General features: G+C 37.7%; 4 protein-coding genes and 1 non-coding gene across 6 annotated transcripts; 4 read left to right on the forward strand and 1 right to left on the reverse strand.

Annotated features, from left to right (window-relative positions):
- Positions 1-1,050: 1,050 nt before the first annotated feature.
- LOC136997002 (uncharacterized) lies at positions 1,051-1,841 on the forward strand (the record flags this gene model as incomplete). The annotated part of the gene is made up of 1 exon (XM_067347092.1): positions 1,051-1,841. A coding segment is annotated over one exon (585 nt), but the record flags the coding sequence as incomplete, so codon positions are not given.
- Positions 1,842-1,845: 4 nt separating this feature from the next.
- Positions 1,846-3,828, forward strand: LOC136997225 (uncharacterized). The gene has a single exon (XM_067347698.1). The coding sequence runs from the start codon at positions 2,108-2,110 to the stop codon at positions 3,134-3,136; it is 1,029 nt and encodes a 342-aa protein (XP_067203799.1). The 5' UTR covers positions 1,846-2,107; the 3' UTR covers positions 3,137-3,828.
- A 3,065-nt stretch (positions 3,829-6,893) lies between these two features.
- On the forward strand, positions 6,894-6,966 carry TRNAA-GGC (transfer RNA alanine (anticodon GGC)). The gene has a single exon. It is a non-coding gene; the product is annotated as a tRNA-Ala (tRNA).
- Positions 6,967-11,285: 4,319 nt separating this feature from the next.
- Positions 11,286-25,120, forward strand: LOC136997537 (uncharacterized). Of its 2 annotated transcripts, none has more exons than XM_067348450.1 (9): positions 11,286-11,580; positions 11,663-11,774; positions 11,854-11,963; positions 12,197-12,424; positions 12,504-12,618; positions 12,704-12,995; positions 13,103-13,166; positions 23,091-23,262; positions 24,944-25,120. In XM_067348450.1, the coding sequence occupies exons 1-9, from the start codon at positions 11,337-11,339 to the stop codon at positions 24,948-24,950; spliced, it is 1,344 nt and encodes a 447-aa protein (XP_067204551.1). In that variant the 5' UTR covers positions 11,286-11,336; the 3' UTR covers positions 24,951-25,120. The 2 variants fall into 2 exon arrangements, 1 of the variants encoding a protein (XP_067204551.1); XR_010888254.1 differs by having other exon boundaries at positions 11,288-11,580; positions 23,091-24,587.
- LOC105669152 (uncharacterized) lies at positions 19,069-21,257 on the reverse strand. The gene is made up of 4 exons (XM_012361944.2): positions 21,001-21,257; positions 20,556-20,741; positions 20,184-20,458; positions 19,069-20,082 (listed from the first exon to the last, which is right to left on the reverse strand). The coding sequence occupies exons 1-4, from the start codon at positions 21,098-21,100 to the stop codon at positions 19,753-19,755; spliced, it is 891 nt and encodes a 296-aa protein (XP_012217367.1). The 5' UTR covers positions 21,101-21,257; the 3' UTR covers positions 19,069-19,752.
- Positions 25,121-26,879: the final 1,759 nt, after the last annotated feature.

The following is a 26,879-nucleotide window of genomic DNA, read 5'->3' on the forward strand; positions in this document are numbered from 1 at the left end:
GCAGCGCCAAGTTTTTTGCGAAATTTTGTAATATTTTTTTATTTTGATTAAATTTAAAAAATTTTTTTATTTTTGAATTAAATACTTTTATTTAAAAAATTATTTTATTTAACTAGATACAGATATAAAAAAAATAACTAGATACAGATGCAATTATTTTAAAATGTATATTTAAAAAAAATTAACTAATTGTAGATATGAATATAATTTTTAAATAAATAACTAGATAAAGATGCAAAAATAACTAAATACAATCTTATCGATGCTTATTGGTTAAAAAGCTGTAAGCGCAATAAGCGCAATAAATATAATCCTTTTTCGTAATATATATACATACAAGTTTTTTTAAAGGTTTTTTATTTAAACTTGGCTTCATTTTCTGATATCACCTCTTTTATAGGCAGAATATATAGCGAATTTTTATTTGGTATATACAACTTTTTTTAAAATATATACATACAAGTTTTTTTGAAAGATTTTTTATTTAAACTTGGCGTCATTTTCTGATATCACCTCTTTTATAGGCAGAATATATAGCAAATTTTTATTTGGTATATACAACTTTTTTTAAAATATATACATACAAGTTTTTTTGAAAGGTTTTTTATTTAAACTTGGCGTCATTTTCTGATCTGATATCACCTTTTTTATAGGCAGAATATATAGCGAATTTTTATTTGGTATATACAACTTTTTTTTAAATATATACATACAACTTTTTTTGAAAGGTTTTTTATTTAAACTTGGCGTCATTTTCTGATATCACCTCTTTTATAGGCAGAATATATAGCAAATTTTCATTTGGTTATATATACAACAACTTTTTTTGAAAGGTTTGTTATTTGTTAATATATATACATTTTTTTGTGCAAGATAAATTTTTTGGAAGGTTAATATATAATATATACGACAGCTTTTTTTGAAAGGTTTATATATACAACAACTTTTTTTGGAAGATTTGCGTGTTTATATAAACAACTTTTTTTTGGAAGGTTTGTTAATATATATACGACATTTATTTTTGGAAGATTAATTTTTTTGAAAGGTTAATATATACGACAGCTTTTTTTTGAAAGGTTTATATATACAACAACTTTTTTTGGATTTACTTGTTTACGCGAAGTTTTTACAGATATTCCCTCGATTAAAACTCTACAGTTAGCGGTACATAGAATACCTGTGACCACTGGAATAAACCCTTTTATTCTGACACATTTGGAGAAAATAGCTCCAAATTTGCCATTGAAAGATAAAGTGTGCATTCTAATGTGGGATGAGGTTTCTATTCAATCTTCTGTCACCTATGATATCCGAAAGGATATTATATGTGGTCTTGAGGATTGGGGCACCAACCGTACCGCTAAAGTAGCAGATCACGCGTTAGTTTTTATGTTACGTGGTTTAAATTCGGGGTGGAAATTGCCAATTTCGTATAGTTTTTGCAGTAAACAAACTAATACCGCGCAGTTATTACGTTGCATTAAGAAACATATTCAAGATGTTAACAAAGCAGGCTTTTACATCGTTAGTACTGTTTGCGATCAAGGGTCAAGCAACGTTGCCGCAATAAAAGAATTATTGTTGCGCACTAATATTAAACAAAGATTGGAAAATAGGACTGAAAGTAAGTATTAATATTTGATAGTATAGTATAATAGTTATAGGTAATAATATTTTAATATTAAATTGTAATTATTAACTGTTAACAGGTGAAACTTTTGAAGTGGATGGTGTGGAAATCGTTCCATTGTACGATTATCCGCACTTAATTAAAGGTGTGAGAAACAATTTATTAACGAAAAACTTGTTAATAAATAAAAAGAACACTGCTTCCGTGGCATCGTGGGATATAGTGAAGACTTGCATAGCAAATGGACAGGACCATGAACACCATTCGACCGCAATTGAAGAAACTAACTGAAGAACATATTTTAGAAAAGAAAATTAAGAAGATGCGTGTTAAATACGCGACTTAAGTGTTGAGCGGGACAGTTGCGAGTTACATTAAAACGTTAGCTAGATCGAAGTGTGAGTACAGCAATAATTAAAAGCAATAAAGATATATGTATTCGTAGTAGAAGCAACTTAGTGTTATTTTTTTACATTAATGTTTGTTACAGGTACCGTATTAATAGACAACGAAGAAAAGAAAATAAATGAGGAAGAAGAACTTGCGACAGCGAAGGCGGTGAACTTTTTCAACAATCTTTTTGACTCAACAAATAGTTGCGATAAAGTGAAGGATGACAATTGTGAATTGCGGTGTCCAGTAGTTGAGAACAGTGTACATCATGCGTTCTGGGTGAGTGCAAAAGAAACATTAGGAAATATGGTTTTTATAGAAAAAACATCGCGGAAAATTGTCAACACAGTGCGAAGTATAAAAAATTGGTATTTTACTATTAATAACTTTCAAAAATTATGGAAAATTGTTCATGTTAAATTTAATTTTAATAAATTATATACGCGATATTGTAATCAAGATCCGTTAGAAAATTTTTTTGGTCAAATTAGAAGTCACGCTGTTCGTCATACCAATCCGACACCTGCACAGTTTGAAGAATCGTTCATCACTTTATTGGTGAGCAACATGAAGTCTATTAAAATCATTGGCGGTAATTGCGAAATCGCTAATAATGGCTTCATGTTGTTTTTATTAGAAGAGTGTTTGAAAAGTGATGCTTCAAATGTTCAGGTGCATGATGTTCGCAACGATGATTGTGATGACGAACCCGTGGAATTTATTACTGATAAAAATGTTTCGGAAAATTCTATTGTAACATTATTGTTTGAAAAATTAGAAGAAATTAATGTAACTATTTTTAAAAAAATTAATTTTTGTTCGGAATGTGAGGAAAGTTTTAAAAATAGTAATTTTCCAATTTGTATTAGACAAATAATATGCACTATAAATAAGTTGTTAAAAACGCGAGCCCACCAAAAAAATATTTTAAAAGTAATTATTAAACATTTTGAAGAGTGGAATATTAATTTGGATTGGCATGAATGTATAGAACATCATAATAGTATTTTTAAAATAATAGTACGTGTAATAGCGATAAAAACTTTAGTATGGTGGTGCAAAAAGAAAAATTGTTTAATATCAGATATTAATAATTTGAATATTTATTGTTAATATGAATTAAAAAATTGTAAAATTGTTATATATTTATAAGTATAAAATTGGTATGAAATATGAGTGTGTAATTAGAAAGATGAATTAGGTAGGATTCTTCTACTCTGAATCATCTGCCTGAAGAAGTCATGCTTTCCTTGCGGGCATTATCCGGGAAGGCGTGCCTTCAGGTATTGGCAGTGGTGGTTGTGGTTGATGATCTCAGAGGAAAGATCGGCTTCTTTGCGGTAGCGGGATATGCCGATCTGAGAAGAACTTTAGCTGTATGATGTATGAATGTGGCATGTATGAATTATGTTTTATTTACAGTTGTATTATTATTGTATTATTTTTGTTAGGTATGAGTGATGCATGTTGAGATGCTGTGGTGCATGTAATTATACATGCTTTGCATCTCATTTTTTAACCACACCGGATATTTAATAAATATCTATCCGACAGTCCGCAGTCTGTTAAGTGGGACGGAAAAATGAGCTGCATTGCATTTTTATGTATTATAAATTTGTTATTTTTGTAATGTTGTATTAAAAATTACAAAATATTAAATTAATTGTTTTAAAGCTAAGTAATTATATATATATAATATTATACATATAAAATTTATATAACAAATAAATGTTATGAAAACTAAGAATAATGTCTCTCAATTTTACTGTAATTAATAATAATCATAATTAATAATAATAATGAGTCAGTAATCAGTACAGAAATGTGTGTATATGTATATATATATATATATATATATATATATATATATATTTCTTATTTTATATTTTTATTTTTATTTTATTTTTCATATCACAATGATGTCATAGCGACATTATAATAATTTTATTTGTGATAAAGAGGACATTCACATATCACCATAATTTTATTATGATTTTATTATGACATATTTGAGCGTCACAGAGAAATATCATTATGATATCACTATGATTTGTTATGGGGGTATCTTCTCCGTACCTATAATTTCGTATCGCGTCACGATGTTCCCCGTACGACCACCGTAGAACGCATCACGCGGGTTGAGCGGCTCAATTTCTATCGTCGGGTGATGTAAAAATTCGTGCATTTTTCTATTTTTCGCCATCTCGCGATCGAAGACGCATTCCCACTTTTCTATCACCGTGTATCCCCGTCTTCGAAGACGATACGTCGTTGCGATGGTACACTCATAACGCAAATCGATTGTATCCTCGTGTTCGTTGTTTAACGCGAGTTATCTATCGCGATTAATTTTAAAATACGACGGACATCCGTGTAAAAAACACCCGTGGAACAGCAACATGTGATAGTACGTTACATCGTTTTCCACCGACTCGATATATCCATCGACAAGTGTACCGTCTGGAAGACGATATTCTCGAGCGCGTCCTGCGTGGATATGATATGCCCGATCTCGCGCTTCATCCACCCCAACCACTGAAGCACCTTGCGCGATTGGATATTTGCGCGTCTGTACCCGCTCGGAGGAATGATACCAATTTCTCTTTCACGCAAAGTTTTTTCTAAAAACCCTCATACACATAGAAGCGATGGTTGTATATTTCTCGAATGGGCACATTCCCCCGCGCTCTAAGAAAATCTTCCTGAAAGACATACACGTGCGTCTCAGAATATCTACGTCGTTGCGACAGTAACACAATATCTCGCGTTTAAAATCAAACAAGTAATTCGCCCGTCATTTCCGCATGCTACACTAAAAACCGTTCGCGCTCGTTCATACTCCCGGGTGAATAATACTGAATATCCGGCAACGGACCGACATATGCCTAATTATCGTTAGTATTAAATAAATGTAGAAAAATACCTTTGTCTGAAGTATTTGTCAGGCCGAAAGTAACAGGCCTTCGGTAACTCCGATAAATGCATTGACATGTAATTAATACCCGAGTGGAAATATTAATAAGGCCCCGATAAGGAACTGATCAGGCAAGGCCTCACTTAGTGATCGGGTCCTGATGAGTACATCCGATCGGGACCTGAGATGTTTGGTAACGCAATGCTCTTATCGGGAACCGATCGAGCTGCCCTATTACAACCTTACTTTTATTTAATCAGGATTCTTATCGGGTGATTATGAGGTTTATTAGTTATTACGCCATAAAATGTAATACAAATAATTTCAATAAAATTTATATATTTTTATTTAACATAACATTTGATACATAGCATAATATATAATAGCATAAACATTTATTATATTTATATTAATATTTTATAAATAGAAAAAAACAACAATTAAACAAAGTACGCAATAAGTAAACAAAGTAAACAAAGGATTAGATTTTATTTATGTTGTGTCATGTTGCGACGTTTTTGGCGCGCACCGTTCCTTCACATTATTAAATATAACTTGTACTAAGTCTTGTATTTCTTTTTTAGATAATAGCAATTATCTTTTTTAAAAGAATGCGAGATAATATCTGAAATATCACAAAAATATTAAAACGGCATTAAAACAGTATTAAAAATAGTGTTTAAGAAAAGAAACATAAAGAAAACATACCTTTGATACAACTATATAAGGTTGTATTTTTAAATACTTTTTTTCAGATACTAATTTCACAGTAGTAAAGCCTTTAGCTACCTCTTGACTCAAAAATTTTCGGATTATTTCACCAATATTTCGAGTTATCGACTTTTTGCAATCCACCGACCGAAATAAATCAAATTTCTAAAAAATAATACATCAGATTATACAAAAAAAAATTAAAAAATAAATAAATAAATAAATAAATAAATAAATAAATAAATAAATAAATAAAATAAAATAAAAAAATAAATAAATAAAACTAATAGATTTTTAGTAATTAGTAAGCAAAATCTTAATATGATATCTTTTAGGTTTAATACTCACTATTTTTTGCCAAAATTCTTTATTATTTTTTAATTTCTCCAAATTGTTAAATATTTCATACGTGGAACACGGCAACACAAAATCATTATCTGTTTCAAATTCTTCTGCATCAAACAATAGTGCCGATGAACCAGTGTTTAAATGTTTTTGAATTTGATTTGAAAAAGTTTATTTGATCCTGTTCAGGCCCTATTCGGGCCAACCCTACTAGGATAGACCTAAAGAAAACCTTATCAGGGCCTCATAGTACATCTGGTATACTTCTACTCGGGTACTATCGATAAATTTCGTATGTCCCACCATTATACCACTATTTTCGTCCTGTTTAAGATTACTCGCGATTCTAACGCAATTCCACTCTCAACTATATAGCATAGGATAAATAATATAAAACTTTAAACCACATATAATGGAAGGCTCCATATGTTTAACAAACGATAAATAATGAAAATGGCGATAAGAGCCGTTGCAGGATGTTCGTGCTAAATTTTTAATTTTTCTTAAAGAAATTAGTAAATTAGTCTACAAGAGACAGTTAAATTGTACACCGATCTCAATTCGAGATACTTAAAGTGTACGAAAATTTTAAAGTACATTGTTCTCATATATCGAGAAACTTTAATGTACGTATAGGAATTATTGTAAAGAAAGGAAGAGAGAAAAAATATCAGGGCGCGAGTGGCTAAGCCGGGAATTGAACCCGGGTCTTTCGCTTGCCGGGCGAATGTTCTGACCATTAATCTTATCGCCATTTTCATTATTTATCGTTTGTTAAACATATGGAGCCTTCTATTATATGTGGTTTAAAGTTTTAAATCACGCGGGCATTATGACGCGTTTATGTCCTACAGCATTGTTGATTTCCTAATCTAGGAGAGATAAATGTTAGAAGCGTGGGGTCTGAGTAGTTTAATGGTCAGAACATTCGCCCGGCAAGCGAAAGACCCGGGTTCAATTCCCGGCTTAGCCACTCGCGCCCTGATATTTTTTCTCTCTTCCTTTCTTTACAATAATTCCTATACGTACATTAAAGTTTCTCGATATATGAGAACAATGTACTTTAAAATTTTCGTACACTTTAAGTATCTCGAATTGAGATCGGTGTACAATTTAACTGTCTCTTGTAGACTAATTTACTAATTTCTTTAAGAAAAATTAAAAATTTAGCACGAACATCCTGCAACGGCTCTTATCGCCATTTTCATTATTTATTGTTTGTTAAATAATATAAATTACGCATCGAACGCTTTCGCGTTATGAGCTATATAAATTATTTGCTAAAAATATTTTGTTGGACGTGTCTCGAAATCTTTTCAGGTACAAATTCCTTTACAGGATCACGGCGAAATACGTATTCGCGAATATCGCACTATCGATATCGCACCGACGTATCGTCTATCTTGGCACACGTTTCACAAATCTGTTGCGCGACGCAGAATGTAGGCACGTGAATCTTTACATTCGCGGAACCTTGAAGCGTTTCATCCTGTCGTGTCTCAAAATCGTAAAACATGAATGCGACGCGCCTTTCTGTTTTAAGCACGCGTTCGCCTGCGTTTTGTTGCTGTAAACGCTCTCTCTCTTTTTCCAAAGCGTGCTCCATATCGTTAGTATGGGAATTAACATTTCGAGGAAGAGGAAGCATGTAACAAAAATTATTTAAAGGTTGGGGAGAACGACACGTCGAACAATAAGTCACACCGCATTTGTGTTGTTTATTACGCTCGATTAAACGACTGCATTCTTCACAAAAACGCACAGTTTTGCAAACGCTACGAAGCGTTTGCCCGTCGTATGACTTGCGCACGATAACGTTTATGGCTGGTTTATGCTTCGGTCTTAATCTTAATCTTAGTCTTAGTCTTAACTTAATCTTAAGGACTCGTTTATGCTTCCCTGGAAATTCGGACTACGCATGTGCAAATGTAACAAAACCTAACCTAACCTAACCACAAATTGTAATAAATCCCGGTGCTGCAAATTATAGTGAATGTTAAAATGAATCGTCAGCGGCAAAAAACTTTAATGTTTGGAATGGCACTTTTGTTATCAAGTGCCTATGCAGCATGTGTATTATTAAGAAATTAAAAAAAAAATAAAAGAAAACCACGGAGATACGCTGTTCGGCCACTGAATCGAAAAAGACACGAAACTGGTCATTTCTTTTCTTTAATGAAAGATATGCTGAATATTGAATACGATCAGGAACAATTTTTTAAATATACACGGATCGAAAACCATTATTTCGCGCGGTTTCGTGCTGCGTCGGACGTCAGATTTACCTCATTGGCCCGGCCTTAGGACATTAGGGACTAAAGTTAAAAGATGGGATCTTTCCAAGATTAAGATTAAGACTAAGATTAAGACTAGGGAAGTATAAACGCCCTTATGGCATTCTACGTTATCAACTCTTAAGATTAAGATTAAGACCGAAGCATAAACCGGCCATTAGGACACACGCAATTAAAAAATTCACGATTGCAATTCTCGCAACAAATACGCCCCGTGTCGGATCGCTCGCATAAGGGCATTTATTCGAGCATTGGTGTCTCCCCGCTACGGTAATTGACGTTACACAGTATGCAATAACCTCTGCTACTCGCGGAGGTCCTTAAATTTAAAATAACACCACAATTCAGTGTGATACAAGATGTTTAAACGCGAGGTCGGTTCGCGTTGTAGAGAAGCTAGTATCGCATTTCTATCGAAACGGCTACAAGTTTCCGCGTTGTAAACTATTATCACGACGTTTTCCGCGGCTAAATATTGCTGGAAATGCTCGATTTCTCGAGTACCGCAACCCTCTTTTGGAATTGTGATACCGATTTTCCTCGTTAAATCACGTGCTAACTCGCGTTGTAACGCGGAATGTCGGTATCTCACAACGTTCCATCTTTTATGCAGGTTGCCTGTACGCAAATTACCGCGTTCATTGAAAATTTGCGCCGTTACGAGCGCACGCGAGTAGTTATACTATGGGAGTTCTAACTCAGGGATCTGAGGGGGTGCGCGGGTGAAGAGGGGAAGAGGGGTATCGGATAACAGTGGAGGGGGTAATGACGTCTTCGTTTTTGGAGGAGAGGGGGTAAATGTGGAGTGGTGGGGGTATCAGATTACAATAATTCCCGGAAGATAAGGATTGTTAATACAAATCGCAAGATAAGGATTCCCGGAAAAGATAAGGATTGTTTATTGGAAAGAGAACTGTTTATTGGTGCAGGTTTTTTTTTCTACGCATCAAAGTAGAGTGCCATGTTGTCAGAATCATTATGTTTATAGTATGCAGGTTCGTGCAGATTTACAGATTGCGTCATCGCTGTATTTTAGAACAAAGAGGCAGCATTTGAGCGCCGTTTCTTAGAGGGTGTGATAAGGATTGTTAATACAAATATGAACCATCGATAGTTTTAATCAATTTTGTGTGCAACAAGCGGGTATATAAAGCAAGTGAAAAAGAATAGGAACCATCAGTCGTTCGAAATCATTGAGAAAATCACTAGTTCGCTGTGACGTTTACTAGCAACGATGTTTTGCACCATGTCAACCGTGAATAATCAGATCAACGAACAGCAGAGTGCGAAGAAGCTGCAATTACCCAACGAGTATGTTGTTTCTTTAGCCACATCTTTAAACTTAATTGTTATACTTTTAAACTAACAATTTATTTTTTCACAGAAAACAAAAAAGTAATATGTCAAAGATGAAAAAGAATCATCTAGGATCTTGGTTAGAAGATACCCGTTGATAAAAACCAGTTACAAATATCTCGACATCGGAATCAACGTCTCAACGCCGAGCCGTGTGGAAATCGCTCTCGGTGACAACCATGGCAAGGAGCTACGTCTATCATACGACGTATGGAAAGAACTCATGAATTAACGGAGCATCATCGCCAGCTTCTTTAAGAATGATGCGGACGAAGCACCATCTCAGACCGTTGGAGCTAACTAGCACTAAAGCACGTTAAGTTTTGGAAAAATAAACAACCTAAAATTAATGCGCCTGACAACATTAGCATTATGTTTAATCATGTCAAACCGAACCGTGTGTAACATGTTTGCACTTGAATATTGCGTAGACTGTATCAATCATTCGTTGAACAACATCACCGGTACGGTTGATGTCAAGTTCGCACACTTTTCAGAAATCGCGAGGAATGCGAAGGATCCCGATCACGTGGCGATTCGCAAAAGCGATTTATTCGATAAGAATAATATAATTGATTGTGAACTGGTGACTCAGGTCTTTGCGGAGTTGTAACAATACATATTAATAAATATTATTTCAACTGTAATTAAAATTTTTTATTATTTTTCCGTGCCATCTTATCCGCTATACCGACTTATCCTACAACGCGCGCATCAAAGTAGAGCGCCTGTTTAAATTGCGTCATCATGTTTGGAGGAGAGGGGGTAAATTCGGAGTGGTGGGGATATTATATTACAATAATTGCCGGAAGAAAAAAGATAAGGATTGTTAATACAAACATGAGCCATCGTTATGCTTATAGTTAGTGTCGTGTGCAACAAACGGGTATATAAAGCGAGTGAGAAAAATATGAATCTTCAAAATCATTCGCAATGGAGAAGGAGCGTGATCTTACCGTACGAGCAGCGAATATCAAAACGACGGGAGAGTTCCTTCCATGGGACTACGAGTGCAACGAGTACCTCGATTCTCTCAAGGAACAATGTCGCAAGAGACAACGCACCGGAGTAGTCAACTCTCTGGTGGCGCAAATCGCGCGTCTGGAGGGTGTGAGGGACGCTCTGCACGAGCGTTTTGTACCCGTCGGTGCCGGATACGGCGGATACGAGAAGAAGGGCTACACGTGGAAGGAGATCGAGACGGCGTTTAGGAACCGTGTGCTGACGGGTGTGGTTGTCAATCACGAATACATCGATCCTCGTGAATTTTTCGAAAATGTAAAAAATACGGTTATTGAGCGAATTAGTGGTGGGCGATGCTCACTCGATGTTTAGAAAATCAATGCTTTTTATTACAGCATCGATTATTTTAATCGATGTTTTTGCTGATCGATACATCGAGTAACAATCAATTATTAAAATATAACATCGAAGTTTCCTTCACTTCGCGAAATACAGATGTCGCCCACTCGAAACACGGTATAAGGCATAAGGTATAAGTATAATGGCCGGAGCACAGACTTTTGCATAAAGCATAACGCATAAGCATAAGGAAATTGATTGGTCCATTTCCTTATGCATTTGCTTATGCTTATATATAGACCAATCAATTTCCTTATGCTTATGCGTTATGCTTTATGTAAAAGCTTGTGCTCTCGGCTTAAGGTATAAGGTATAAGCACGCGGCACGTGTATGGTGTATGTACGCAGACTACGCAATACGCAGTTACGCAGTACGCAGTATGCACTGCATCTATTACGAGTGTTTTTTATGTGTGTTTTGTTAATTCCATCTGTACATGAAGACATGGATTCTTTATTAGAGAAGCCTCAGGAGGTTAGACTTAATCGTCCGTACTTGGTTCATTTTCGCATAAATGATCAAGAATCATTTTGCGTTCGCAATCTCTCCTTATCCGAGTATTTGCGGTTAATACGTAAGTAAAGTACTAATATTGTTAATCAATCTTTTGAATAGTTCTTTTTAGATGTAATATATACGAATATATACTTCTACAGATGACGATGAATATACAGTAAATTATATTCGAACCTTGATCACATCGAATGCAATAAAAAATACAGATGAAAACATCAATGTTATTTCTCGGTCAAAGGACGACGTGAATTTGTACGTATATAATGTTAGTGTGTCGCTTTTCTAAGAATAATGCTGCATGATGTAATATTTATTCGTGTTTCTCTTTCAGTGAATCTATCGACGTGTCGTTATATTTAGAAGAAAACCAAATATCTGAAGGTATGATACTTTTAGAAGAACTTGAGGCTTTTCCGGATATGTCAATTCCTTATGTCAATGGTTTGTATTCTCCAAGTTTGTATTTTCCAATGCCTCGTCTACAATGGGCAGTAGTAGTAGGTCATAGCAGCAGTCGTAGCGAAATAAAGCAAATCCATTCGCTACAACTGCTGCTACGACCTATTGCTACTGGCTACGATCCACTGCTACTGCCACTGTAAACGAGGCTCAAGATTTATGTAAAAAATTATTAAAGGAATCTATTAATAATACATATATATTTTGTACAATAGCGGATACTCCCACTTCAAGCACACAAGAAGAATTAGATTCTGAGATGGAAATATCAGTTATGTCACAATCATCCATGGACACATCACCATCAACATCAAACTGCTCGAAAAAGTCATCAAACATTAAAAAAAAATCTAAAGATATTAAATTCGCACGGATTGGCAATAAGCAGCGTTTTCAAAACGAACCTGGATCTTTTCATGGACCCTTACAAACATCAAAAGACGGTAATTTATATTATTATGAAGTATAACTGAATATAATTGTTCATTTCTGTTAATGTATGTTTATTATAATATTCTACAGTCCCTTCTACTTCTACCCAAAGTTTGATAGCTCTTTCATCTTCAAAAACACCATTGTCTACATCTATAGAGTCCAGCACATCCGCAGTCAAAGCTGCAACTTGCATCACGATGTCGTAAGTAAAAGAATATAAATAAATATATATATACATATATTGATACGTAACACTTTAATATACTTACAAATATGTCTGTTCACAGGGAAAACGTACTTAAGAACCGCACCTCTAAATTGAAAAGTCATGTCTGGGATCATTTTATTAAAAGAGACGCAGCAACTGCTCAGTGCCTAATCTGCATGAAGATTTTAAAACACGGTGGAAACACAACAAATTTAACACAACATCTGATTCGAAAGCACCCAACTTTTGGGACAATTGGAAGCAAACAAACAATTGTTTCTTTAGACACTACGGCAAATAAAAGAAAGAAATTAGTATCAGAAGATGAACCTTCAGAAAATGCAAATATGCAAAAGAATGTTCTAAGCCCTGTCAGTATTAACTTAATACTATTAAGTACATAAATCCATTCGAGATCGGACGAATTTTACAATCGTCCATAAATTTTAATAAAAATAAATTTTGGCGTTTTTCTCAGGTCCAGTCAATCGGCAGCGATCAAAAAATCGATAATGTTTTTCAACGAGCTCAGTCATTCGCAGGTAATAATATATACATAGTAGTTTACGAGTAGATTGGGTTGATCCGTTTTACATGGATCAATAACGTCAATGACCATACACACACATACAAAATTAATTTTATGTGATATTATTTTATAATTTTATATATATTCTCTAATATTTATTGTGGCGGCTCACCGCCACACCGCTGCATTGACGCGGTATAATACGCCGCGGCGCCGCTACGCGCCGCAGGCCTTCTACCAGTTACAAGCTTGCGGACCCACCGCCAGGTTGCGCAGGCGGTGAAGAGCCTTCTCGCGATCAAGCTTCGATCGACGAGATATAAAAGAGCTGCTCCGCAGATCTTTCCTCACTCACTCGCTTCAAGGCGAGCTCTCTCCAGGGCCCTTGAACTGAGTCGTACTCTGCCTCGGCAGAATCTAACCAGAGACACATAGTCTCGCAGTTTTCCTCACGCTGCCTCGCAAGGCGCGTAAAAAGAAAACAGAGTCCCAGCATCGGCCGCACATTTCAACCAAGCGGCCCGCGGATACTCCACTTTCGCCGTCACCTCCTCAGTCTCTAGTTTGGAAATTAATTCCACTAGAGTTCTGCGTCCGGTTGACTCGACCACCAAGGGACACTCTTACACAAGGCGACATCCGAATTCGGAGACCTCTCTCTCCTCGGTACACGGAGCAATCCGCAATTCCGAGAGCCGGACGGTTACTACCACCAGCACATCAGAGACTCGTTCCGTAGCAGTACAGACTTCACCGCTCAGAGCCTGCTCAGAGAGCAGTTGTCAGACGGAAGACCACTTCCCGAACGGAGTTCCACCGACGCCGGGAAAGGGGCTGCAACGAGCTAATTCAATTGAACCGTCCTTTTTAGGACCCGTTCAACACACTAAGACGCGGCCGGTAATTTCTTACCGCGCCCGTCAATTTTTCTTTTGATTCTCGGCCTTACACTTTTGCCGAGAAAGCGCCTCTGGCGCAATCAATCAAATCAAACAAAACTTGTACCTTTACTCTACTTCTCTGACGAGGAAAAATAAATTATATTTTTCTAAGAAATTGGTTTCATAATTTCAACCAAGTCGAACACAATCCATTAGGCATACGCCTATAAACTGGTGACCCCGACGACTGGTTAAAGCAAATGAGCCAATCAGAGAAGGCCGGCGATATGCCAGGCGCCGACGCAGCACAAATCGGCAGAGTATCGGTGCGAGTACCACCTTTTTGGCCGGAGGAACCAGAATTATGGTTCGCCCAATTAGAGAGCCAGTTCCTGCTGAGCGCCATCACGTCGTTTACGAAGTTACATGCCGAACAGTCGCAGTATTGGACAAGCCTAAGGAGACGAAATCGAAACCTACCGGCTCGCTCGAGGACCAGATACAGGCATTGGTTAAGCAAGTCGCGGCACTCAACACGCGATTGGGCCGGCAGGAGCACCGCCACAAACAGCAGCGCCACAGATCGCGCAGCCGCAGCCGGACTAAATCAAATTCGGAAGAAGACAGCGAGTTTTGCTTTTTCCATCGGCGATTCGGCAGCAAGGCTAGAAAGTGTACAGAGCCATGTACATACAAGGAGAAGAAGAAGGACAAAACGGAAAACTAGACGGTCCGGAATCAATGGCGGCAGACGGCCCGAACCCGAAACCTTGCCGCCTTGTAATAACCGAGCAACAAACGAAAGTTCGGTACCTCATCGACACGGGATCAGACATAAGTGTCTACCCGCGCTCGATGGTACGCGGACGGATGTCCGGAGCAACGCAAGCCCTGTTTGCAGCCAATGGAACTGTCATTCACACTTACGGGTGGATCGCGCTTCAGCTCAACATCGGATTGAGGCGCGCCTTCCAATGGAAATTCATCGTAGCTGACGTCACACAGCCAATCATCGGCTCCGATTTCCTCGGGCACTTCCATCTCCTGCCGGATGTAAGGAGAGGCAAACTTTTGGACGCTACGACGGGATTGGCCACAAACAGCCTGCAGAGCAGAACCGGACAAACATCAATTAAGACGTTACTGCAGGAAACAGCTTTTCACGCCTTATTGGCTGAATTTCCACAGCTCACTAGACCAACCGGAAAGACGGAATCCGCGCCGCACTCAACGATGCATTACATCGAGACAACACCGGGACCACCGGAAGCATGCAGGCCGAGGAGACTGGCGCCGGAGAAACTAAAAGAAGCGAAGCAGCAATTCGATCTTTTGCTGCAAGAAGGAGTAATCGCGCCGTCCAAGAGCGCGTGGGCCTTACCATTGCATATGGCACCGAAGAAAGGTGGCACGTGGCGACCATGCGGCGATTACAGGAAGCTCAACAACCGAACGGTGCCGGACAGATACCCGATTCCGCATATCGAGGACTTTACACAGGCTCTTCACGGGAAAACAATTTTCTCTACACTGGATCTGGTTAGAGCTTACAACCAGATTCCAGTAAACGCTGAAGACGTGCCAAAAACGGCAATCACCACACCGTTCGGTCTGTTCGAATTTCTCAAAATGCCTTTCGGTTTGAGAAACGCAGCGCAAACGTTCCAGAGATTCATCAATGAGGTGATACGCGGACTCGATTTCTGCTACGCCTACATTGATGATATCCTGGTAGCATCTCACAACGTAGACGAACATAAAACACACTTAACAGCTTTGTTCCAGAGACTCAGCAAGTACGGAATACAACTAAACCCAGCAAAATGCGTGTTCGGAAGAGAAACCGTAGCATTTTTGGGCTACCATGTCTCAGCAAAAGGAACGCAACCACTACCGGAAAAAGTCGAGGCCATTCGGAAATTTCCAAAACCGATCACCGTCAAGCAGCTGCGGCAGTTTCTCGGAACCTTAAATTTCTACAGGAGATTCATTCCGGGAGCGGCCATAGACCAAGCAATTTTGAATGACGCGCTAAAAGGGAACAGACCAGGGAAAACACCAATCGAATGGAGCACAGAACGAGAAGCAGCGTTTGAAACGTGCAGAGAAAGCCTTGCACGGGCAACGCTCTTGGCACATCCGGACCCTAAAGCAGAACTCTCCTTAACAACCGACGCCTCAGATTTCGCAATCGGAGCAGTAATCCACCAGCATGGAAAACTCGGACAGCAACCGGTGGCGTTCCTCAGCAAAAAGCTGACCACCGCGCAGCAGAAGTACAGTCCGTACGACCGAGAGCTCTTGGCGATATACGCAGCAATCAAACATTTCCGGCACTGGTTAGAAGGAAGGGAGTTCATCATTTACACGGATCACAAACCGCTCGTGTATGCATTTCGAAAAGATCCTTTGCAGAGCTCACCGCGGCAGACACGGCACTTGGAGCTGATCGGGCAGTATTCAACCGACATCAGACACGTGGCGGGAAAGGACAACATCGTAGCAGACACACTGTCGAGGACGCAGGCTGTCCAGCAAGCAGTAAATTTTGCAGAGCTCGCAAAATCACAAAAAGACGACGCCGAAATACAAGCATTACTCCAAGGGAATACGAAGTTGCAGCTTAAAGAAACCGTAATTCCCGGCACGGATATCAAGCTGATTTGTGATACATCGACGGGCATCCCACGACCATACGTCACGCAACAATTCCGAAAGCAAATCTTTAAGCATTTGCACGGACTTGCGCACACCGGGATAAAAACCACCGTCAAACTAATCACGCAGCGCTTCGTGTGGACCGGAATAAAAAAGAATTGCCGCAGATGGGCGCAGGCTTGCGTTCCCTGCCAGAAATCAAAGGTCCACCGACACACCGTTTCACCAACAGGAAATTACTTGGGGCCTACCAGCAGGTTCCAGCATATACATGTGGACATCGTCGGACCTTTACCTCCATCTCGAGGGAAGAAATACTGCCTCACAATCATTGACAGGTTCACACGATGGCCAGAGGCATACCCGATGTCCGACATCACGGCAGAAACGATGGCTCGCCTCTTAGGCCGCGGTCCGAATCGTGTTTTCAGCACTACTAACGCTCACCGGCATTAATGGTCGGTCCGAATGAGAAAGCACGCTATTGATAGTTCGTTTCGGACCAGTCATAAGCTCGTAAATTTGTTACAGTAAAAAACATAACCTGAAAGACAAATGGATAGTGTTCTGTGTGCATGTATCGAATAGAAAAATAAAAAAAAAAGAAAAATGGAACTAAATGAAAAAATAACATTGCTGCAGTTTATTAAATTTTCTTTTGAAAGCGAGGATGAAGATGATGACGACTTGGAATTTGTAATGAATATGTCTTCAAGTAGTGACGAGAACGAAGAAGAAGTAAGAAACCGTATCACTATTGTAGACTTGATTCTAAATACAAAAAAAAGTGAAATGCAAATTAGACCTCGCATCAAAGACTATGTGGAAAAAATTATTCTCAATTACACCGCTGAGGAATTTAAATCGCATTTTAGGTATGGCTGACCATTGTTTAAAGAAACATTGTAGTATCATAAAAATTTTCAGTTTAAAGTAATTGTTAATATTTACATTCTGAAATTTCAAATTTCCTTTATTTACAGATTGTGGCCTACAACTTTTGAATTTCTATTGGAATTAATAGGACCTACGTTAAGCGCCACTAAATCAATTAGTGGCAGAAAACCTTTGGCAGCGCAAAAACAACTTCTAATAGCTTTGTGGATGATGGCAACACCAGACTCCTACAGGTATAGTAACATCTTAATTATTTGTCAAAACTATAAGCTTTTTTATTTGCTTGTCTCTGGCTTATAGGTCTGTGTGTGTAAAATTTAATATAGGAAAGGCTACAGCAATTCGTACTATGAGAAAAGTTACTTATGCTTTGCACATTCTCGCTCCGCGATTTATTCAGTGGCCTCAAGGTGAAAGAGCAAATAAAGTGATGGAAGAATTTGAAAAAGTTAGTGCATTTCCTAAGATTATAGGAGCCATCGATGGCACTCACATTCGCATAAAAGCTCCACTGGAAGATAAACAATCATATGTGAACCGCAAAGGATATCATTCAATCCATGTGCAAGTAAGAATTTTAAAAATGTCTTTAAGTGATTGGAAGTTCTTATCGTTTAATAATTTGTATTTCACTTTTTTAGGCAGTTTGCACCTCAAAATTGCTTTTTACAAGTGTTTTAGCTGGGAATGTTGGATCAGTGCATGATGCACGTGTTTTTCGGCTCTCTCCTGTCAGACAATATATTACAAATCCACAAATTTATTTTCCTAATGATTCACACATTATTGGAGATGTTGCCTATGGTGTTCATCCTCATATCATGGTGCCTTTTAAAGATAATGGGCATTTAACAGTTAGACAGAAAAATTTTAATTTTTGTTTGTCTTCAGCGAGAATGGCAATTGAGAGAACATTTGGGTTGTGGAAAGGACGATGGAGAAGCATTCTTGATTGTTTGCCTATGATCACCTTAGAAAAAATTCCTGAATACTTATTAGCTACTTGTGTACTACATAATATTTGTATATTAAAAGGAGATTTGATAGATTTTGAGCAAACACATGAAGAAGATGTATCCAGTGAAGCATTAATATCTGATAGAATGGAGGACGGCAATACTAAACGACAAAGAATTATGAATAGTTTGATAATGAGATACCATTGATATTTTCAATCTTATTTAATGTTTCATTGATTGATTAATTAATGTTTTAGTGATAGTTATTTCATTATTTTTGCAGCAAATTATATGATGATTATATGATATGATTAATATTTTTATTGCAAATTATTTTTATCAAATTTATTTTTGTGAGCGCGTATGTTTAAGATTGAATAGAAATAACCTTATTATTTTTGCTATAGATTGTATTAAATATTATATAAATAAATGTCTTATACCAATTTTTGTGTATTTTAGTAATACAAATCTAAATTTTTATTAATTATCGCTTATTAGAATGATAAAAATAAATCAAATTTTAATATTGTAAACAATATTTATTTTCTACACTAATTTATAAAATATAATATCACATTGGTAGAAGAATAAATATCATAGCTTATTATTATTTAACTAGAAGCTGAAAATAATAGTGATGTATCTATATAAACTTAAATAGTTATACATTAAATAAAAAAATATTTATCTTATTTTCACAAAAAAAAATTGATTTCACATATTACGCCCATATTGACATTTTCTAAGTTTAAAATGAGCTTTAATATAAAAATTAAAAAACATAAAATTATATTATTAATACAGTATCACTAAAATAAAACAAGTGATGAGATTAATAAGAATAACTGTAATATATTATTCCAAAGAATGCTCATCAGGATAGGCAAATCTTTAAGCTATTAATTCCAAAGCTAACTTTAACTTTTATATTTAAAAAAATAATATTTAATTTATTAATTAATAGTCAATTCATAGACTAGAAAATCTTCAGTTATAATTAGACAAACTATTATGTATGCAAATAATAAAATGAAAAAGATAATAGATATTCAACTAAACAATTTTTCTTAAGCTCTATAAGACTACCAAAATTACTACATTGCAGGTACAGAGAGTATCCATGAAAAATAAAAATAATAGAACTCTTGGAAATAAAAACTACACAAATCGCATTAAAATACTAAAGAAAACAGTTGTCCAATTATTTCTTGGTGATAGCTTCAAACAACTTCTGCATTATTTTAATTTTTTCCTGATGCTGTCTTTCTCGTTGATCTTTTAAGTCCTGAAACAATGCTTCTTTGGCTTGCCTTTTTTTCTCCCTTTCTGCTCTTTCTTCTTTCATATCTAAGATAAAGTTGTTTATAATAGTCTCAATCTTCCGTTTATTGGATTTCCCTTCATTATTTTTACAATTTTTTGAAGAAGATTCCAGTAGGATTGCTTCTTCATTCGATGTAGATGGTCCAGCTTCAGTGGCAATAGCTTTGGGATTTGCCCATCCTGATTTCCCAAAAATTTCGTGCATTCTCTGGAAGAAAACAGAAATATTCTTCAATAAGTTTTAGTCTAATATGATTGAGAAGTATGAAATTTATAATATATTTATTTACTTTTCATATAAATACTTACTTGAAAATATGGCCATGTTTTTCTGTCATTTCCTGATACTGAATTATAATCCAATATTTTTTTGTATGTCTTTTTCAAACCATTTAATTTTGATTGGCATTGTGGTCCAGTCATTGTATATTCAATATTTGTTTTCCTCATATTATCAGCAATGGCTTCCCAAATTTTATTATGACGTTTTGTGCCTGCTGAAAATTCTTCTTTCCATTCCTCATATTTATCGAGCAGTAGATATACGCACTTGGATGACCATATAAACAATGATTTATCATTTTCTGGAATTATATAAAAATTTTTATGTATAAAGAAGACTTGGAATGAATATAAGAATCATATTGTAGGGGAGCCATTATATTCTTTAGTCATACTCACTTTGATCTTTAGGATTATTATCAAATTCTTGTGGCTCTGGAGATGAAACGTAAGATGCACTGCTTGCAGTTCTTACAGAATCAGTCTCATCGTTTTCATCAATCGAAATTTGACTTTCTTGACTGATAACATTTTCGTTTCTTTTTCTATAAATATTCTTAATAAGACTTGTCATATAATTCAGATCTGGTAATACAAAAAAAAAGTTCCTTCTCATCAGCATTAATCAACATAAATCATAGTCATTGACATCAAGCATCAATTATTTGATGTCAATGATCAGAGCTAATTAGTATTAGTAATAGCTATTAGTAGAGCTAATTATCCATACAGCACGAATATCGAAAAGTAGACATCCCGAAGATATCTCTTTGAGATATGATATCTTCTAAAGGGTTAAGTATAATTTTATTATTAAAATACAAAAATTTATTTGTTTCCTTACCTTTAGTAGCCTTTGCAGCATCTTGTGGCGAAAGTTTTAAGGTCACAGTTTCACCTGTATCTTCTATAAAGACAGGGACGGAGATTAACTGATTTGACATTGTTTCTAACGCGACGACTAATAAATAAATTAATGTGTAGCACGTGTAGCATGTCTGACGTCACACAACCATAATCAGCCATGATGCTCACAGTGCCTCACCTTTCAACTAGGGGCACCGTGAGCACTGTGCGCGTCATAAAACTATGACGTGCTATGATGTCATTATGTCCACGAAGGCACTGCGAGCGTGAATTGGACCGATCGTTAGTGTACTGATAGCGCTGTGAACGTGAATCGGACCGCGGCCTTATTCGAAAACTGGATTGCGCGTTTCGGAGCGCCGGCACGAATCACCACGGACCAGGGACGGCAGTTTGAGTCGGAACTATTTAAGCAGTTGGCCAGACTGACCGGATCGCAACACATCCGAACTACCGCGTATCACCCGGCAGCCAATGGCATGGTAGAGAGACTACACCGGCAACTCAAAGCGGCTATCAAAAGCCACGAAACAGAAGCATGGACGCAAATTCTTCCAGTCATTTTATTAGGCATCCGCGCCACAGTAAAAGAGGACATCGGAGCCACACCAGCAGAATTAGTTTTCGGAGAGATCATTCGGATTCCCGGACAATTTTTGGACCAAACCAGTAACGAGCAGCCAACGGACGAGTTTGTCCGTCATTTACAAGAAAAAATGAACAAACTCCGTCCACACTTACGACGCCATGGCCACCGCAGCACCTTCGTACACAAGGACCTGGCCACATCGGAAAAAGTTTTCGTCAGACACGATTGCCCGACCAGAGCGTTACAGCAACCATACGACGGACCATTTAACGTTTTAAGCAGAAACGACAAAGTCTACAGGCTATTGGTCAACGGCAAGCCAATCAACGTCTCGATTGACCGATTGAAACCGGCTTACACGTTGGACGACGATGAGCAGCCAATCGAACTAACACCAGCCGACCAACCAAAGCCCTCCGCAACCAACAAGACGAGGAGCGGCAGAACTTCAAAACCAACCGTGCGTTTCCAGGCTTAAAAACTGCCAAGGGGGTCCTGTGGCGGCTCACCGCCACACCGCTGCATTGACGCGGTATAATACGCCGCGGCGCCGCTACGCGCCGCAGGCCTTCTACCAGTTACAAGCTTGCGGACCCACCGCCAGGTTGCGCAGGCGGTGAAGAGCCTTCTCGCGATCAAGCTTCGATCGACGAGATATAAAAGAGCTGCTCCGCAGATCTTTCCTCACTCACTCGCTTCAAGGCGAGCTCTCTCCAGGGCCCTTGAACTGAGTCGTACTCTGCCTCGGCAGAATCTAACCAGAGACACATAGTCTCGCAGTTTTCCTCACGCTGCCTCGCAAGGCGCGTAAAAAGAAAACAGAGTCCCAGCATCGGCCGCACATTTCAACCAAGCGGCCCGCGGATACTCCACTTTCGCCGTCACCTCCTCAGTCTCTAGTTTGGAAATTAATTCCACTAGAGTTCTGCGTCCGGTTGACTCGACCACCAAGGGACACTCTTACACAAGGCGACATCCGAATTCGGAGACCTCTCTCTCCTCGGTACACGGAGCAATCCGCAATTCCGAGAGCCGAGACGGTTACTACCACCAGCACATCAGAGACTCGTTCCGTAGCAGTACAGACTTCACCGCTCAGAGCCTGCTCAGAGAGCAGTTGTCAGACGGAAGACCACTTCCCGAACGGAGTTCCACCGACGCCGGGAAAGGGGCTGCAACGAGCTAATTCAATTGAACCGTCCTTTTTAGGACCCGTTCAACACACTAAGACGCGGCCGGTAATTTCTTACCGCGCCCGTCAATTTTTCTTTTGATTCTCGGCCTTACACTTTTGCCGAGAAAGCGCCTCTGGCGCAATCAATCAAATCAAACAAAACTTGTACCTTTACTCTACTTCTCTGACGAGGAAAAATAAATTATATTTTTCTAAGAAATTGGTTTCATAATTTCAACCAAGTCGAACACAATCCATTAGGCATACGCCTATATTTATATATATATGTATATTCTAATTGCAGATGGAGGAACGTCGTTCAAAAACATCACCAACGCAATACTGTATATGCTCGCTACGGATCACTGTCCTCTCTCTACCGTAGAAAACGAAGGATTCCGTACTCTCATGAAGACGATAGCTCCGCGGTATAAAATCCCATCAAGACGCACTATCACTCGTTATATGGATGATAAGTACGAATACCTGCATGGCATGTTTAAACGCGAGATTGCTCAAGTTACTTCATTAACTCTTACGTGTGATATTTGGTCTGATATTTCAAATCGTGGGTATTTAGGGATAACGGTGCACTACTTGCATGATAATAAAATGAAAAGCGGATGTTTGGGTGGAATACCGTTAGACGAAAGCCATACGGCACATTACATTTCGGAAATACTTATGGAGAGTATTCAGTCCTTCGGAATTAACCGAGAAACCGTGACAGCGATCGTATCTGACAACGGCGCGAATATTAAAAAAGCAATAATAGATTGTTTCGGTGCTTCCAAACATATTGAATGTTTTGCTCACTCCGTATCGCATATTGTACCTGATGCAATAAGGGCTACGCGTGGGGTCGAACAAGCAATCGCGAAAGTAAAGTCTATTGTCACGATAACAAAACGCAGCGTCGCCGTTTCGGACGAATTGCGGCGTCTGCAAAAACGAGACGGAAAAACGGAAGCAACACTTCTCAAGTTTAAACAAGACGTTCCCACGAGGTGGAATTCTACTTTAATTATGATCGAGCGATTTCTTGAACTCCACGAGTATGTATATCCGATCTCTCTTAAGTGCAAAGGGCCCGTAGAAATGCTTACGCGTGAAGAACTCGATTTATTGCAGGATATAGTATTACTTTTAAAACCTGTGGAAAATGTAATAACCGAATGCAGCGGGGACACATACGTCACATCGAGTTTGATCATTCCGATTATTCGTTGTATGATAATTGTTATTAGAACACGCAATCCGTGCACTGAAATAGGACAACAGTTTTAAGAGAAACTTTTAGCGGAATCACATCGTCGGTTTAAAGATTATGAGTCTCGCGAGCTGCTCGCGATATCAACCATTCTTGATCCGCGGTTTAAAAGGCTGCATTTTCAAAAGCCTCTTCTCGCTGCGAGTGCAGTCGCGAAAATTAATACGATTGTTAAAACGGCTCTACATCAAAACGTAAGTCCTATTACGTTGGCGATGGACGACGAAAATAATCCGCAGATAGCAAATAGTGTATGGAGTTTTCATGATAAACTAATCGTTTCCGAGAATTCGATGGTATTTTCCGATGGCGATGATCTCGTTCTCGAACTCAGACAGTATCTGAATCAGCCAGTTATTTCGCGATTTGAAAACCCCATTGAGTACTGGGACAAGTTGAAAGTTGCGTATCCGACACTACACTCATGCGCTCTAAAATATTTAAGTGTTGTTGCTACATCCGTACCGTCAGAGAGATTGTTTTCAAAAGCCGGCGCGATTAAGGCTGAACGTCGTAGTCGACTTACGGCAGGTAGACTTAATGTATTAGTGTTTCTTAGTTCCCTCAACAAAGAATATTGGCACATTTCATAAACGTTGTTTAGAACTATAAATTGCTTTGTGCACTTTTATTTACGGTGATCTTATTATTTAAGCTTATTGTTTAAATGCTAATTTAAGAAGCATGTGTTCTTACTGTACATAAAATTATGTACAAGATGTGTAATATGTTTACAGAATTAATAATAAAGCATAATATATCAAATTTCTTAGGTTTTTAAAAATTATAACGTGTTTCTCAAGCTTCTACCTTTACTCTCATTGTACTATTTTTATTCGGTTATCTTTTTTATGAACATAGAACTAATAAATATTTTCTTTGTATAGTATTTGAAGGAGGCAGATACACAACTCTGGAATCATAAGAGAAACAAGATAAAATTATAAATCATACAGCATTCAAACCATTACCAGGAACATCAATATTCCATGCTCAATTTTGTATCTACATAAATAAAAAGTAAAATAATAAAAAATAGGGATATTAATAAAAGCAAAATAATACTTTACTTAATTTATTATTAATTTTTTGCCGGTTTTTTTTCTCCTTTTAGTTGCAGCTATTTAAATTAGGCGCGCATTGTCCCGATAAAAAAGAATCGATTAAAATCGATTTATTTGGCAAAATATCGATTTTGAAACATCGATTTTATTTTATATCGATTATTTCCAAATCGATGCTTTTTTTTAACATCGCCCACCACTAGAGCGAATCCGGAGCGTCATGGCGGAGCATGGGAACGTTAAAATCAACACCGCGTTCAACGGGGAATTCACCGCAGGCGCCAAGACTGCCGTGAAGACCATCGCCACGAAGAACTGCGAGCTCTTTCCAACATCTGATCTACAAGAATGGTACACGAGGCATGTAGTTGACGCCATCTTGACATCCTTTGAGGAGTTTCAGGAACGCGACAGCGGATGGGCGTTGTCACGTATCCTGAACCTAATGATAAACGTCAACAAGTTCAATCCTCTGCGCGCGGGATGCCACATCGAGTTACCGCGGAAAATTATGCTGAAAAAGGCGGTAGTCAATGTTAAATCAAACGATAATGCGTGCTTTGCGTGGGCGGTGGTAGCAGTCTTGTATCCTGCGGAAAAAAATTCAGACAGAACAATCGAATACGTGACGTGGTTCGTCAACGAACTGCACGATTTGGCGCGCCGTGTGAAAGCGATCCTCACCACCGTCGTCCCCATGGCGGATCTTACGCGGGAGGAATCGGAAAAATTCCGTAGCACCGCGATGTGCCACATGTGCGAGAAACCGTTTACACCGAACGATACGCGGGTGCGCGATCATTGTCATCTCACCGGGCGTTACCGCGGTGCCGCGCACTTGTCGTGCAATCTAAATTACAAAGACTCCTACGTTATGCCGGTGATATTTCACAATTTATCCGGTTACGACGCGCATTTCATTATTAAGAGGATGCTGAAGTCATATTGTTACCGACCGAACTTCTAATTTTCTGGAAAGTATGGCATTTTTTATTGCTTTGATAGAATTACAAATCCTTTGGTGTAAGTAAAGTGCACATGCTAATCTTTCGGTGGATAGTGAAATTTAAACCAAAAAATAAAAAAAATTTTTGAAAATTTATCGACAATGTCACCTCAAAGAATTATATCTTTTATATCAAAATTATACTGCTTCAATCTGCAAAACAAGAGTGTGTGCCGAAGAAGAGCGTATGAAACAATAATGGAAAACCAAAAAAATAGAGCTTAGAGACTTATTTTCAAAATGCCATACTTTTCCAGATTTATGCAAAGCATGCGTGCAATATAGAAGAAAATGGTAAAAAAGAGCTATAGATTAGTTCCGCGATTTTGGGATAGAGGCGCTATACAGTTCTCAGTGCTATCTGTCATATACAGAATCTTTTAGGTTAGTTATGTGTGTTAGTTGTGCGTGTGTGTGTGTTTGTGTTATGTGCTACAAAACCCGGCTGAAAAAAATGGGTTGAAGGCACTCTGAAGGATAAAAAAGTGTATGTATTATACATAAATTTTGCAACATTTTTGCAAATATTTATATTATTTAGTCACATACATTCATATTCTAATTTCTGTAAAATACTTTTATTCATGTGCTTCATGTGTTTATATTATATATATTATGTGCTCCATATTATGTATATTCACATCAAAGTATCTATGTAAAAAGTTAATATTATTTTGTATATTGTATATATTTTTATAATAAATGTATATGTCATATAACTTATTTATAAAGCATGAAATATAAAGGTATTTT

The sequence above is a fragment of the Linepithema humile genome, chromosome 1, assembly GCF_040581485.1.
Source record: "Linepithema humile isolate Giens D197 chromosome 1, Lhum_UNIL_v1.0, whole genome shotgun sequence".
Taxonomy (NCBI): domain Eukaryota; kingdom Metazoa; phylum Arthropoda; class Insecta; order Hymenoptera; family Formicidae; genus Linepithema; species Linepithema humile.